This window comes from Montipora foliosa, chromosome 6 (assembly GCF_036669935.1).
Source record: "Montipora foliosa isolate CH-2021 chromosome 6, ASM3666993v2, whole genome shotgun sequence".
NCBI lineage: Eukaryota > Metazoa > Cnidaria > Anthozoa > Scleractinia > Acroporidae > Montipora > Montipora foliosa.
In genome coordinates, this window is record NC_090874.1 from 20,119,123 (window position 1) to 20,131,922 (window position 12,800).

Genomic DNA, 12,800 nt, shown 5'->3' on the forward strand with positions numbered 1-12,800 from the left:
TCTTTGTTCTTCGCAAGGCATCAACAATAGTGTCCCTTGTAAAATGTTAGTTTAAAGAGTTTAAGTTATTTCCCATTTCATAGGGCACTGTGGTTGCCAGATTCACTTTATAACTTATTATGGAAATGTAAATCAATACCAGTGAAAAGTCAGTCCCTTGAATTGTTGAAAGAAAATTAATTTAAATGCATATTGAAACATCAGTTGAGGAATATTTTTTTCTCACTTTGTGAATCTAGCATACATTGCTGCCATTTGTTTATTGCTTGGTCATTCAATGTCTTGGTCACATCAAATAATTTATTTTTTTAGGTGTTGTGTATCTTTATCTAAAAACTTAACTGGTTGCTTTTTGGAGCCCTTTTGTGGCACAATTAGATAGGCAGGAAATGTTCCATATTTTATGGTAAATAGTTCTGCATAGTTGTAAGGAATATTGCAGCCAAATCTAATTGAATATGGGACTAAAATATGCTGTTTGACATTTTGTGAATTTAAAGACTGTTAATATTGTTTGCACTTGTTTTAAAAGGCTTCAGGTTGGCACTCAAAAGTGTTCCTTCAATAATCTTATTCTGTAAAGATTACCCTGGGAGAATTGGATTAAGGCCAGTTTTTTCTTCTAGCTTCTTTCCCCAGTGTCCTCTGAGAATGGAGTTGATTTGGTTTTGTCCAGTGTTGAAAGATGAAACAATGCCTAAACCAGCCACAAGGAATACTTCATGGTGACTTTTTACAAACATGGGCATGAGGGTGCTCGTAAGCATCTGAGCATTGTTTCACTTGCTAAAGTGTTATTATAAATAATTTATTTCTCTAAGAGAGTCTTCTTTTCCTGTTGGTCATTCAAAAATTGTTGGAATAGCTTGTTTGATCTGTTGGATAGAAGCAGAACATTTGATGAGGCCCTCCTGGGGAGAGGAGGCCTTGTTCCCTTTAAATATTTGCTTGTGTTTCCTTGTTCCCCAAATCACTTTCAAACTTGTTCCCAGCTTTTTGATCCCTAAAATTTAAATTGGTTTTCTTCCCTTGTTCCCTAAAATATTTTGATATTGTTAAAAAAAAAAAACCAGTGAGGAACATTGAATTTTAGTTACCTAAATTTTGAAATTTTAGATACTAGATATTTTATTCATATTCTTACATTTTAGGTATATATTTCTTTTTTCTTTAATATTATTTTGTGGAAAATCTGTAAAATAGCTTCAGCTAACTGTTTCTACCCACGTTAAATAAAGATTATGTATGTATTTTACTCTGTTCCCCAGTTCAAACTAGCCATGTTCTCTTCTTCCCCAAACCCCTGGGAGTGCCTTTTTGATGTTGATTCTCTTATTGGCCTAATAGTAATTCACTGTTGAATTGCAAGACACAGCAAGTTCTTATTTAGGACTGAGGGAAAAATAAATTTTCGCACAATACAAGAAACACAATTTTGACTGCCCCTTCTAGATCTTGCTCTTTTCAGACATGGAGAGCTTGTTTGCACCTTTCTGGCGACCTGCGGGAGGGCAAGCTCTAGAAACTCTTCCTTAGCGAGCCTTCCGCTGAAAAACTTTCCAAGTCTGGCTTTCCGGTGTTAGGGGCCGAGGTTTTTGTGTAAAATTCATCAGCGGCTTCCTTGCAGCTTCTAAAAGGTGTTCCTTCGGGCAATGGTTAGTAAAAGTTTTGTAGTGCTTATACAAATTTTCGCTACTTGAAAATGTATGTTTACACAAAACAAATATCAGCTTGACAATTTTTCTTTCCCGATACTCCATTTAAAATGCACGTGAGCGCTATTACTAATAAAGGGCCAGAAAACCATTTAAAACATTTTGTGGCAATTTTTTTGTCAACAAACTTGGGTTGTCGGCGAGCAGAATTCGAACGAAGCTTTGGCTTTTATTTGTGCTTTTTCGAACTATTCTAAGACGAACTCAGGCTGGTATTTTAGAATCAAGTGTAAGAAGACGGCAAGACCGTATTGATATTGTATTTATTTGAGATAACTTCGCGAATAAAGACTTTGGTCGCATCCTATCGACGGGGTAGATCGACAACAATGTTATTTACGCACAACCGAAATGCACTGTTTCCGGGGAAAGGGCAAATGATTGACAGGATAGCACAGTTTTGTCTGCCGCGCGCACTGCGGGCGCGGGTTCCGTATGCAAGGATACGGGAAAAAGAAATATACTATGAGGATCTACAAAAATAGACCAATTTCGATATATTAAAATTCAGTCCTAAACAAAAGACATCATCTCGAGGCTCTGGGGAATAAATATAAGGATTTGTATGAGTTTATTCCCCAGAGCCTCGAGATGATGTCTTTTGTCTAGGACTGAATTTTAATATATCGAAAGTGGTCTATTGTAAGTTGAGGCTGTTTTGATATTCTTTACAGCATTTTCTCATTAAACGTCACGTGACCAGTCACGTGATAAGCTCATGCAGACTATTTAATGATAGAATACTTCAAGTTCTAATTGTGCATAGCCGATTTGAGTGAAAATTGTCATAAAACTGTAGTTTTACACAGCAAACATGACTCTAGCCTCGTTTTAATGTTCGCGCGATGAAGGTAAATACGGCTCTGTATCTCATGAGTGATACCACAATCTGACAATAAAGAGGAGATATTGATGTACAGTAATCCACTATGAAACCTTGTCTGTACTGTGGGTTGTGCAAATCTGATTTTCTTTGGTCCTAGCTCCCAGTGCAAATCACAGTACCAGGTGGTTGTCAATTCAGTGTCTTTAAATAAAACATAATGCGTTGTTCCTGAGAGTTAACTGTCTTTCAAAAACACCAGGGTGCGGCTTTCTCTTTTATATCATGGGATTCAGCTTCAGTTTGGCGAGCACGATATTAATGACATCAAATAATTTTCACAAGTCAAGAAAAAAGCAAATAGACTTTGAGGCCATTATTAATTGCAAACTTTTATGAATCCACCATTACCCTGAGCAAAGCGACGGTTGTCATAGAGACGCTTTCTCTTTCTATGGGGATTTTTTTTTGCATAAAACTTCAATTTAAAGTGGTACTATGATTTTAAGAAAATCACTTCCTCGTTTTCTTCAGATTTTGAAAGTGTGTTTGCTTAACACCCGCCTGGCAAAATTCTGAGCCTTGATTTTTATCAAAAGGCTGTTTTATTTGAGTGTAAGTTTTGGATTTCACCGTCGCCATTACTCGCGTTCAAAACTGACCGGCTGGACCTCAGAAGGTTGGATCTAGGAAAAAGTTACGTCATTTACTCAATAGCTTAACATTTCAGCGTGTACAAGCAGTTTATTATATACGCATGCAAAACACGAGTTTAAAAATGTGAAAGCCCGAAACTCCCGTGTTGCATATTAATTTAGTCAGGTACAAACACATTACATTCTTAAACTAGTGAGTCTTTGACGTCAGATTTTAAAGTTAATAATGGCTGACCATTAAATTGGAAAATTCCAGTTAAAATAAACAAGCGTCTTTTTTAAATTAAGGCTTAGAACTTGGTGTTTTTTTAACATAGTTTTGAAATCCAAAGGAAAAAAAAATAAAGTCCCTCAGCAGGATATAACCCAAGATCAAGGTCATGTTGTAAACAGCAGTTTTTTCCCCCTTGCAGTGGTCTTATTAACGTACTCTTCGTGCTATTTGTCACCTGCTACTAGGTTGAGGCAATTCACATCCTTTTCGAAAGTCTGGAGGAGCCTGCTTTTATCAAAGCTCTGAGGCTGAAGATGGATTGGAAACTAGTCTTCCATTTCCTCGGTCGGCGCATGCGTTACAAAGACGCTTTTGGATATGCTTCGCACGTCTTGATACGTAAGAACACGATGCTTATGAATGGCGACAATTACATCGATACGGGATTTGAACATTTGGATGAAACTATTTTAGGCAACAAAACAATGTATGCATTGACAAGACATGAAACTGCGGAAAACGTAAGACTTTGTGGCGCGACTGATTTTTGCGGCCCGACAGCAAACTACATTGGCTCCCATGATGCCTTTCTTTTTAGGCTCCTTTCCCCACTCTCTCGGGAATTCCTGGATAAGGTGGACTATTTCACTAACATGTGGGGAATTGAGCAAGTTCTAATGTTTAACTTGAGAAAGTATGAGCGGTTCACGATTAAAAATCCCTGTCGAATTTTGCGCATTGTCCACCAGCACTGTAGTGGCTTTAGAAACGAAGATGGAAAAACTATTCAAGGAGTCAGAGTTGATCACTATTTGAAAATTTCAACAGATAATCTAGCGCCATTTTCTGGACTTTGATCTGCATTTTCCTTTTCTTCCGGGTTTGTGTCTCTTTTAAATACAGAGATTTTTTGAAATGTTTGCGCAAAGACCCCGTAAATTCTAACAAGGTGTTGTAACAGGGTGTTTTTAAGCATCACCATAGCATTCTACAACAAGTTGCAAAATTGTTGAGACACTTTCATTGAAAAAGACCTTTTCTAACTTCCAATACTCGGCGTATCTAGAATTGAAACCTTACCCACTTCCTCTCCCCTCTCCCCCTTTCAATGTTGACTGCTTAAGTTCCCAACATTTTTTTGTCTCGCTAGCAACACTGATAAGTGGGGAGGGGGGCTGCAGTGTGAGAGATAATAGGGAAATTAATAACGCCCCAAGAAGGTGAAGTGTCTCCACTATTTTTGCAACTTGTTGTCTGATTGATTGCAATAATTTTGCCAGTCCGGATTTGAATCCTATAGGGAAAGGTTACAACGTAGAAAAGCAGGAACTAAAGAAACAATCATTAAATATCGTATAAGCTCTGAAACATTTCAGAAGTTTGCACGCGAAGTGCAAAGCACATTGTACCAAACACGAAAGGATATTAATTATTGACATACGGTAGCATCGATTTTCGAGTGTTTGGACTTATCATCGCTAACAGAAGACTCCGTACCAAATACTAAAGCGAGCAAAGTATTTTGCACTGCAGATCTGATGCTCGGAAAGTTACACATGGCTCGTATTATGTAACACAATTCCATTTATTGTGTTTCTTGGTGACGTCAACCGGGATGGTGGCGTTACAGTTGAAAATCGCATCTTCGAGGAAACAGCACAATTCAACTAGTACTTTCTTTTCTAATCAATCCAATACATTACCAGGTGATTCGTAATAAAGCTCACACGGTTAGAAATCCTGTACATATCGTCTATTCCATTTACCAACGGTCTACCATCCAAACACGGTCTACCATCGCAACAGCAAGAAATATGATATCATGTTATTTTCTCAGTGAAAAGTTGTGGTAGACCGTGTAGACCGTTTCATATAAATGTCATAATGTGTAGCCGGTACAAATTTGTTCACTTTTGTATCTCATTGTAAAACAAATCTCGCAAAGGATTTAACACAATCGGGTGCTTTCTTTTGATCATTGTGCTCAGTCAATCATTCCAAAGAATATGGAATTAGCCTGTACCCGACACGTCACTTAGAAGACTTGCTAGTAAGCGTTATCGATCGCTTCTCTGGCAGCAGACCAGCCCGAAAGCAATAAGTAATGTTACGAATGGACTTCTATGAAAATGTATCTTTGTATAACAATGTTTGCTAAGAATTGATTTTTCGGAAAGTGGATGTTCCCTTTAAATGGCATGCGATTGCACTTAAAGGAGAGGTTATGTCTGTCTCTCATTCGTAAACAACAGCTAATTTCGTACATGTTGCGCGTGCTTTAGATGTCATGTGCGGACCGAAATATAGGTGTTTAAGGCAAATTATTTCGAAATCGGTTCCAGGATATTTCTAGCGTACTTTAAAAAGCAAAAGGATGGAAATCACACCTTTTCGTGTACCAAATTATGTGTATGTTTGACTTGACTCGCAGAAAGCACTGAAATGCCTTCAAATTACGTCATACCGAAACCCCGCCAAAATCCAGTTTATCGCTGGCCATTTTCCATTCACAGCAGATCAGAGAATTAAACCCTTTTTTTTGGAAACACCATATTAAACGCAAACGATAGACGCCTTCCCGTTCCAATAAACAAAGTGACCGTACGCCAATACAGTGACAACCAACTCAGACAACAAGTTGCAAAATTGTTGAGACACTTTCATTAAAAAACACCTTTTCTAACTTCCAATACTCGGCGTATCTAGAATTTAAACCTTTCCCACTTCCTCTCCCCTCTCCCCCTTTCAATGTTGACTGCTTAAGTTCCCAACATTTTTTTGTCTCGCTAGCAACACTGATAAGAGGGGAGGGGGGCTGCAGTGTGAGAGATAATAGGGAAATTAATAACGCCCCAAGAAGGTGAAGAGTCTCCACTTTTTTTGCAACTTGTTGTGTGATTGATTGCAATAATTTTGCCAGTCCGGATTTGAATCCTATAGTGTACTGTTTGGCCCATTCTGCAACACTGAAGGAGTCTTTAATTGAAAAACAGTTTGTGGAGATAGGTTGGAGGACGCTTACAAGGTAAGAGGCAAGATTGTAGTTGTAGGTGTTCGTGGAAGAAGAATTGAAAGAAAGGGACACCCAGTTTTCTGAACCTTTGGTAGACCATAAAGAACTCCATGTGTGGAACCATTGGGTAGGACCTTTTGAAAGGTGTAGTCGTCAATCATGTGATCTCTTTTTAGTTGTCGAAGGCAACAAATTAAACTTTGTTCTCTGGACTTTGTCGGGTTTTCTGTGAGTTTTTTTAATTTTGTCTCGTCGGAGATCAACTGTTTCATCTTGGTCAAGTAATTAGAAAATTAAACGAGACTTACCTGAGATAACACGAGATACTACGCATGCGTATGGTTGGTCATCCTTTAAAGAGGAGTGGCCACATGAGGCCCCATGAGAAAAGAACACAATATAACAAAACCCTGGGAGTGATTTCTTGAATAGTGGGTGGGCGTGTAATCTCTGCTCTGTAGATGCCTGATAGAATTCCAATCAAACTTCAACTTCCAGGTAAGTCTCGTTTAATTTTCTAATTCTATCAGGCATCTACCGCAGAGATCCCACGAGATTTTAAAGTCATGTGGTCACTCAGAACATCAAGACCCAATTTATTGTACAGAACCACTAAGTACAATGTATACCAAGGCATTAGATAACCTACACAAAATCAACTGAGCTTTACAGAACAAAATATTGCCTAACAATAGGGGTAACAATCAGTGCGTTTCCATAGCAGCAGAGAGGATAGCATGACTAAAACTGTCAGATACATTTGGGGACTGAACTGGTTTGTTGTATAAAGTGTTGAAAACACGGTCACTGCTCCAACTGGCAGCTTTCATAATTACAGGCAATGAAACATTACAGCTACGAGCCTTGCTTGTAGATGCTGTTCGGGTACTATGCGGTTTAAATATGGTGGTGTCTACACCAGCCTTTTGCATCACAGTCCTGATCCATCTCGAAATAGTGTCCTTCGACACCCCATGATGCGGCTTGGCATAACTAATGAACAGTTTCTGCTCCTCTCCACGTAATGAGGAGGTACGAACAACATATTCACCAAGAACTGTTACAACACATAACATATTATCAGCAACGAATCTAGGTATAAGTAAAACGGGCTGTGCTCTGCGAGGGGCAGATTGTTTAACTAACTGATCAATACAAAAAACGTAGGACGTATCGGGGTTCCTGCGCACTTGTCCCAAATTCATGAGATGAAGTGTTTGACAACGCTGACCCGTAACTAAGGCACATAACATGACAAGTTTATGGGTAAGGTTCTGCAAACTGATCTCCTTAGGAGGATGAAGTGTCTTAAGGTAAGTAAGAACTATTGAACTGTCCCAGGTAGAAGAATAACGAGGGAAGGCTGGCCTTGTTTGGAAAACTCCTTTTAAGAACCTTTGAACGAGTGGGTGATTCCCAACAGTAACATTCCCATCAAGGACTATGAAGGAAGATAGGGCACTTTTCGCAGTATTTAAACACTTGTACCCTAAACCCCTTTCATAGAGTTCTCGTAGAAATTCCAACACATCATTTACAGGTGGGTAAAGGGGATCCACAGCCCTCCTATCCGCAAATAACTGCCACTTCTCAAGGTAGACCCGGTATTGTTTCTGGGTGGCTGTCCGCAACGAGTTGAGGATTGTGTCTTGAGTTGCTTGTGAAATTCCTCGACTCTGGAGGGATTTCCGGATAAGAGGCAGGCCATCAGACGAAGCTGGCTGCCCAGGGGGTGGTGCTGTTCTGGGTTGAAGGGTAGATGGACATTGCTTTTGTGTCTTGGCAGGAGGAGTGGCTTCCGAATCAAGAGTCTGGTTAGCTTGGGGTACCATGGCTGTGTTGGCCAGTTGGGGGCAATCAAGGTGGCTTGAGCTTGATCCATTTCCAGTTTCTGCAAGAATTGTGGTAGGATGCTAAAGGGGGGAAAGGCGTATAAAAAATGATTAGTTCAATCCAGAGTGAAGGCATCAATTGCCATGGCTTGAGGGTCTTGAAGCCATGAGACATAGGTTTTCAGTTGATAGTTTAACCGGGAAGCAAACAAATCAATGGTAGGTGGCCCCAGGAAGTTCACTATCCTATTGAAAACATCCACATCAAGCTTCCATTCAGTTGAGTCATCAAAAACCCTGGATGCTTGATCAGCGATAACATTGATTCCCCCGGAATGTGTCTTATAGAAAGCCATATGTTTCTTGGGATGCACCACTCCCATATCTGGCTGGCAATGTCATTACATGGGAGGGAGTGAGAACCCCCCATGTTACGCACATATGCCACAGCGGTGGTATTATCAGTCATAACTCTAATGTGATCGTGGGTTACTTCCTTACAAAGGGACTGCAAGCCCAAGAGAATAGCCTTTAGCTCCAAGTAGTTTATATGGTGGCTTTCTTCTTAATTGGACCACCGTCCCCCAGTTGTGGTATTGTTCAGGTTTGCCCCCCACCCCTGGGTTGAGGCATCAGTGTACAAGGTATGACTTATCTTCCCATGATCAATCCTCCTCTTAGAAGTCAGGGCATTCCTGATCCACCAAGAAATGTCTGCAGATGCCAATGTAGATAAAGGCATAGTTTGGTCAAAATCCCCGTTGGTAGTTTTAAGAGCCGCAGCCTTTTCTATTTCTAGCTGACGATAGAAAAGTTCTCCGTACTCTACACCCGGGAAGCAGGAAACCATCATACCAATTAATTGTGGGTAATAGTGGGTGATATGCTGTCAAGGATTCTTTGAGCTGCACATTTCAGCTTCTGATGTTTATCTACTGAAATGGATACTGTCATATCCAGAGAATTTAAAACAAACCCTAGGTGATGCAAGACCTGGGTTGGTATGGTCACTGATTTGACTTCATGAGGCAAGAAGCCCAAGTCGTGATACAGGGTTAGGGTATCATCAATGTTTGCTTGGCACTCTTCAGGGGAGTAGCCTAATAAAAAGGAGTCATTAAGGTAGCCACTTGATATATGTCCCATCTCCCTGAGGAACGAGAACACAGGTTTCATAAGTTTGGTGAAGCGACGGGGAGCAGAAGACAGCCCTGGAGCCAAGCATGTAAATTGATATAGGTTTCCTTGCCATATGAATTTGAGATATTTTTGGTGCTCTTTGGCGATAGGTACTGAATAGTAGGCATCCCGTAGGTCAATGGACGCCATGTAGCAGCGAGATCTCATGAGCTGGGTACAAGTATGGATGGAATCTATTTTAAAATGATGAAAACAAACAAAGGTATTGAGATCCTTCAAGTTAAGGATCATGCGGAAACACCCATCTTTTTTAGGTCTCAGAAATATATTCGAGATGAACTCTCCTTCCTCATGATAGCTTTTAACTATGATCCCTTTTTCTAGGAATTTGGATATTTGTGCATTGACATTTGCACTTTCCTAAGTGGAAAAATTAATTGGCCTTGGGATGGTGAACTGCACTGGGGTAAGGAGAAAGTCCATCTTGTATCCCCTTACGGCATTCAAGATGCTAGGGTCATGTGTTAATTTTGTCCATTTTCCAAGAAAATGTTGAATTCTCCCAGCTATAACAGGAGGACAAGTGTTGTCACCCTTAACAGATAAAAGAGGAAAGTGACTTACAGTGTCAGGGGTCACTTCTGTGTCACAGATTTCTTCCCCCTGGAGGTGTTGTTCGCACTCCGGTTGTCTTTGTGATTGAACTGGTAATTGTTTCTTCTTCGGGGGTATCCCTGATGGTGATTCCCCCTGCGATGGAATAAAAAAGAGCCCCTGGCTGAATAGGAAGATCTAGAATACTCCTCATTGCGCTTCCTCTTGTGGCCAGTGAGTTGTTTCGCAGCTTTGTTGCTTTCTTTGACTGTTTTCAGTCGTTCTGTAAGGTCATCTCCAAACAATTCAAGCCCCACTGGCTGTTTGCTGCTACATATGGCTTTGTAAGTGTCATCGAGATCTACTTTGAATAGATCTCGCCTACACATGTTCAGGTCATGTGTGGCAGAGGCGACCAGGAGCACCGAGTTAGATAAGCCTTTCCAGAATTCGTCAGGAGAAGGCATTGTCCCTTCCTTTTCAAGGACTTCTCCTGTAGTTCCCATAAACCTGGCTATGGGAATGATGCCCTTAACAAGTGACTCTTGCACTTTTTGTAACCGGGCATCCATGCTTCGGGTGGTTTTTTGGGCAATATCCCAGATCTCAGAGTTGACCTTTGTCACACGGAGAAGTTTGCAATTTTCTGGCCTCTTGATGTGTTCCTTCCGTATGAGTAAGGCTGGCTCATTTAGACCCGACACCAGGAGACTGTCAACAAGTGACGATACTTTCTCATGTAGAGGAAGCTCGGTTTGTTCGTCCTCGGTCACTTCCTTAACCAGCTCTGCTATTTGAGCGCACGAGGACGCTGTCAAGTCGTCGCTCTTTTCTTTCTTTTGCGGGTGGTTCCGTTGGCTTGTCGGCGGCGGCGATTTCCTCGCCCTCACCCTCGGAGGAGTTCAAGATCTCATCCTCCTCTTCCTGTGCTGCATCGTAAGCAGCTTTTAATGTCTGCACTACAGGAGCGACATTAGAAAGTAGACTCGTTAGCTGGTCTACCTTGTGATTTAGTTCGGCAAGGCCCAACTCGCCGATCGTTTTAGTTTGTCCTGTACGTGTGGCACTGGGAAGTCTGGCTGCGCCAGTAATCGTTGTTTTCGTGGTAGTGCCCGGTTGAACGTCCCCAGAATGACGAGGTGAGCTTTCCCGCTCAGATGAGGTTCGTGTCTTACTCGGTTGGCCGAGGCAGATTTTGACTTTTGGGCTTCCTTGAAAAGCCCATCCATGCCATTTTCCTCCGCCTGTGAAGCTCACCTTTAAGAAGAACTGATTTGCCTCGCAAATCTCTACCGGATGGTGTAGATTGACGGGGAAAGCACTCGCTGGAAAACCAACCACGCTACAAGATGGCGAACGCTCACGTAGAATGACCAACCGTGCGCATGCGTAGTATCTCGTGGGATCTCTGCGGTAGATGCCTGATAGAATCATGTTTATTTACAATCACAACGCCATTTCTTTTATCCGGTTGCGAAGATTTTAGAGGGCTTCCCATTCTTCTTTGCTTAGCATATGTTTCTGCTTAGAGAAGCCATATGAATAAATGTAGTTGTAAGAAATGTGTTTTAATTGACACTTTAACCTATCCTCGTTTTCAACCGTCAGAGTGGGTCCGTGTCTTTTTAAATCGAGAAAGAGCAGTTCGAAAGAGCTTTCGACCTCATATTTGTCAACATTTTTTGGTGGTAGACAGAAACGTAAACCTCTTGCAAGAACACTTTTCTTTGTTTCCGTTAACACACGATGCGAATAATTGAAAATGATTGAGTCATTGTCCAAGTTTGAGAGCTGAGCTATTCGTTTCTTCCGTTTTAGAACATTGAACTTTTTGTCCAATTTCTTAGACAGGCGATCTTTCAATTTTGACGATTTTGCCTCAATGGTAGAGCAAGTGTGATTCAGGTCAAGAGGTGACAAGGTTCCCTGAAGTCGGCAACGTGCTGTTTCATAGGACTCCTTGTACTTGAGTCGAAGTGATTTCTTTTCGCGAAGTTCGTAATTTAACAAATCTTCCTTGAAACGGCGGCAAGCTCGTGTTTCCTGAAAATCTTGTCTGCTTAACTTGAAATCCAGAAACTTTGGATAAATGTGAAATAGTCTGCATTTATGTAGGAAAGTAATGTCGAGTGCCACTTTGTTATACCGGGAGAGATCTTTTTCATATCTTCGTACCGTTTTCAACGTGTCATGGCCATACCGCTCATGGATGGTCTCATAAAAATTCTTTGACTTCGGGCCATTTTAGTTTCAATAGGAATAAAACGCAAACAGCGGTTACAAACATTTGCTTGAAATACATAACTTTTAGTCTTTTTTCCCTTACAAAGATAAACTAGCTCCTTCCTTCAGGTCAAAAGTAGTGTACACAGCAAACTGCTGGGATTGCAATGATTTCTACATAGGGAAAACGAAACGCCGATTACGTGACAGAAAAACAGAACATTTTCAAGCCCTAACTACAAATTGTCACGAATCTGCAATTGCTTATCATGTTTTCTTAACCAACCATAGAATTAAGTGGGATCATTTTGAAATATTAGCAACTGGTCGATCAGACATGCATTGCAAAATTAAAGAGAGTTTTAATAATTAACTAATAAGTTCCCTACGGACCGGTTCCAAGGACTGCTTTACGGACCACTCAAGGGAACCACCCCTTCGGACCCACTCCACGGACCAGCCCAAAACAACATAGAGGAAGAATTAATGAAATAAAATAATTAGCAACTAAAGATCTAAATTTAAATGCGAACTAACTTGCCGAAATATACAACAAACAAGCAGCCGAATGAAGCACGCTTCCCAAATGT

At 40.8% G+C, this 12,800-nt stretch overlaps 1 protein-coding gene across 5 annotated transcripts in view; it reads left to right on the forward strand.

Annotated features, from left to right (window-relative positions):
• LOC138006930 (uncharacterized) overlaps positions 1-5,158 on the forward strand; it is a 50,814-nt gene extending 45,656 nt beyond the window's left edge. For 4 of the 5 annotated variants that reach the window (XM_068853562.1, XM_068853563.1, XM_068853560.1 and 1 more), the window contains one exon: positions 3,654-5,158. In XM_068853562.1, the coding sequence (XP_068709663.1) occupies positions 3,654-4,265 (612 nt within the window). In that variant the 3' untranslated portion in view covers positions 4,266-5,158. The remainder of the gene's footprint in view (positions 1-3,653) is intronic. The other variant, XM_068853561.1, reaches the window with a different exon arrangement.
• The last annotated feature ends 7,642 nt before the right edge of the window (positions 5,159-12,800 follow it).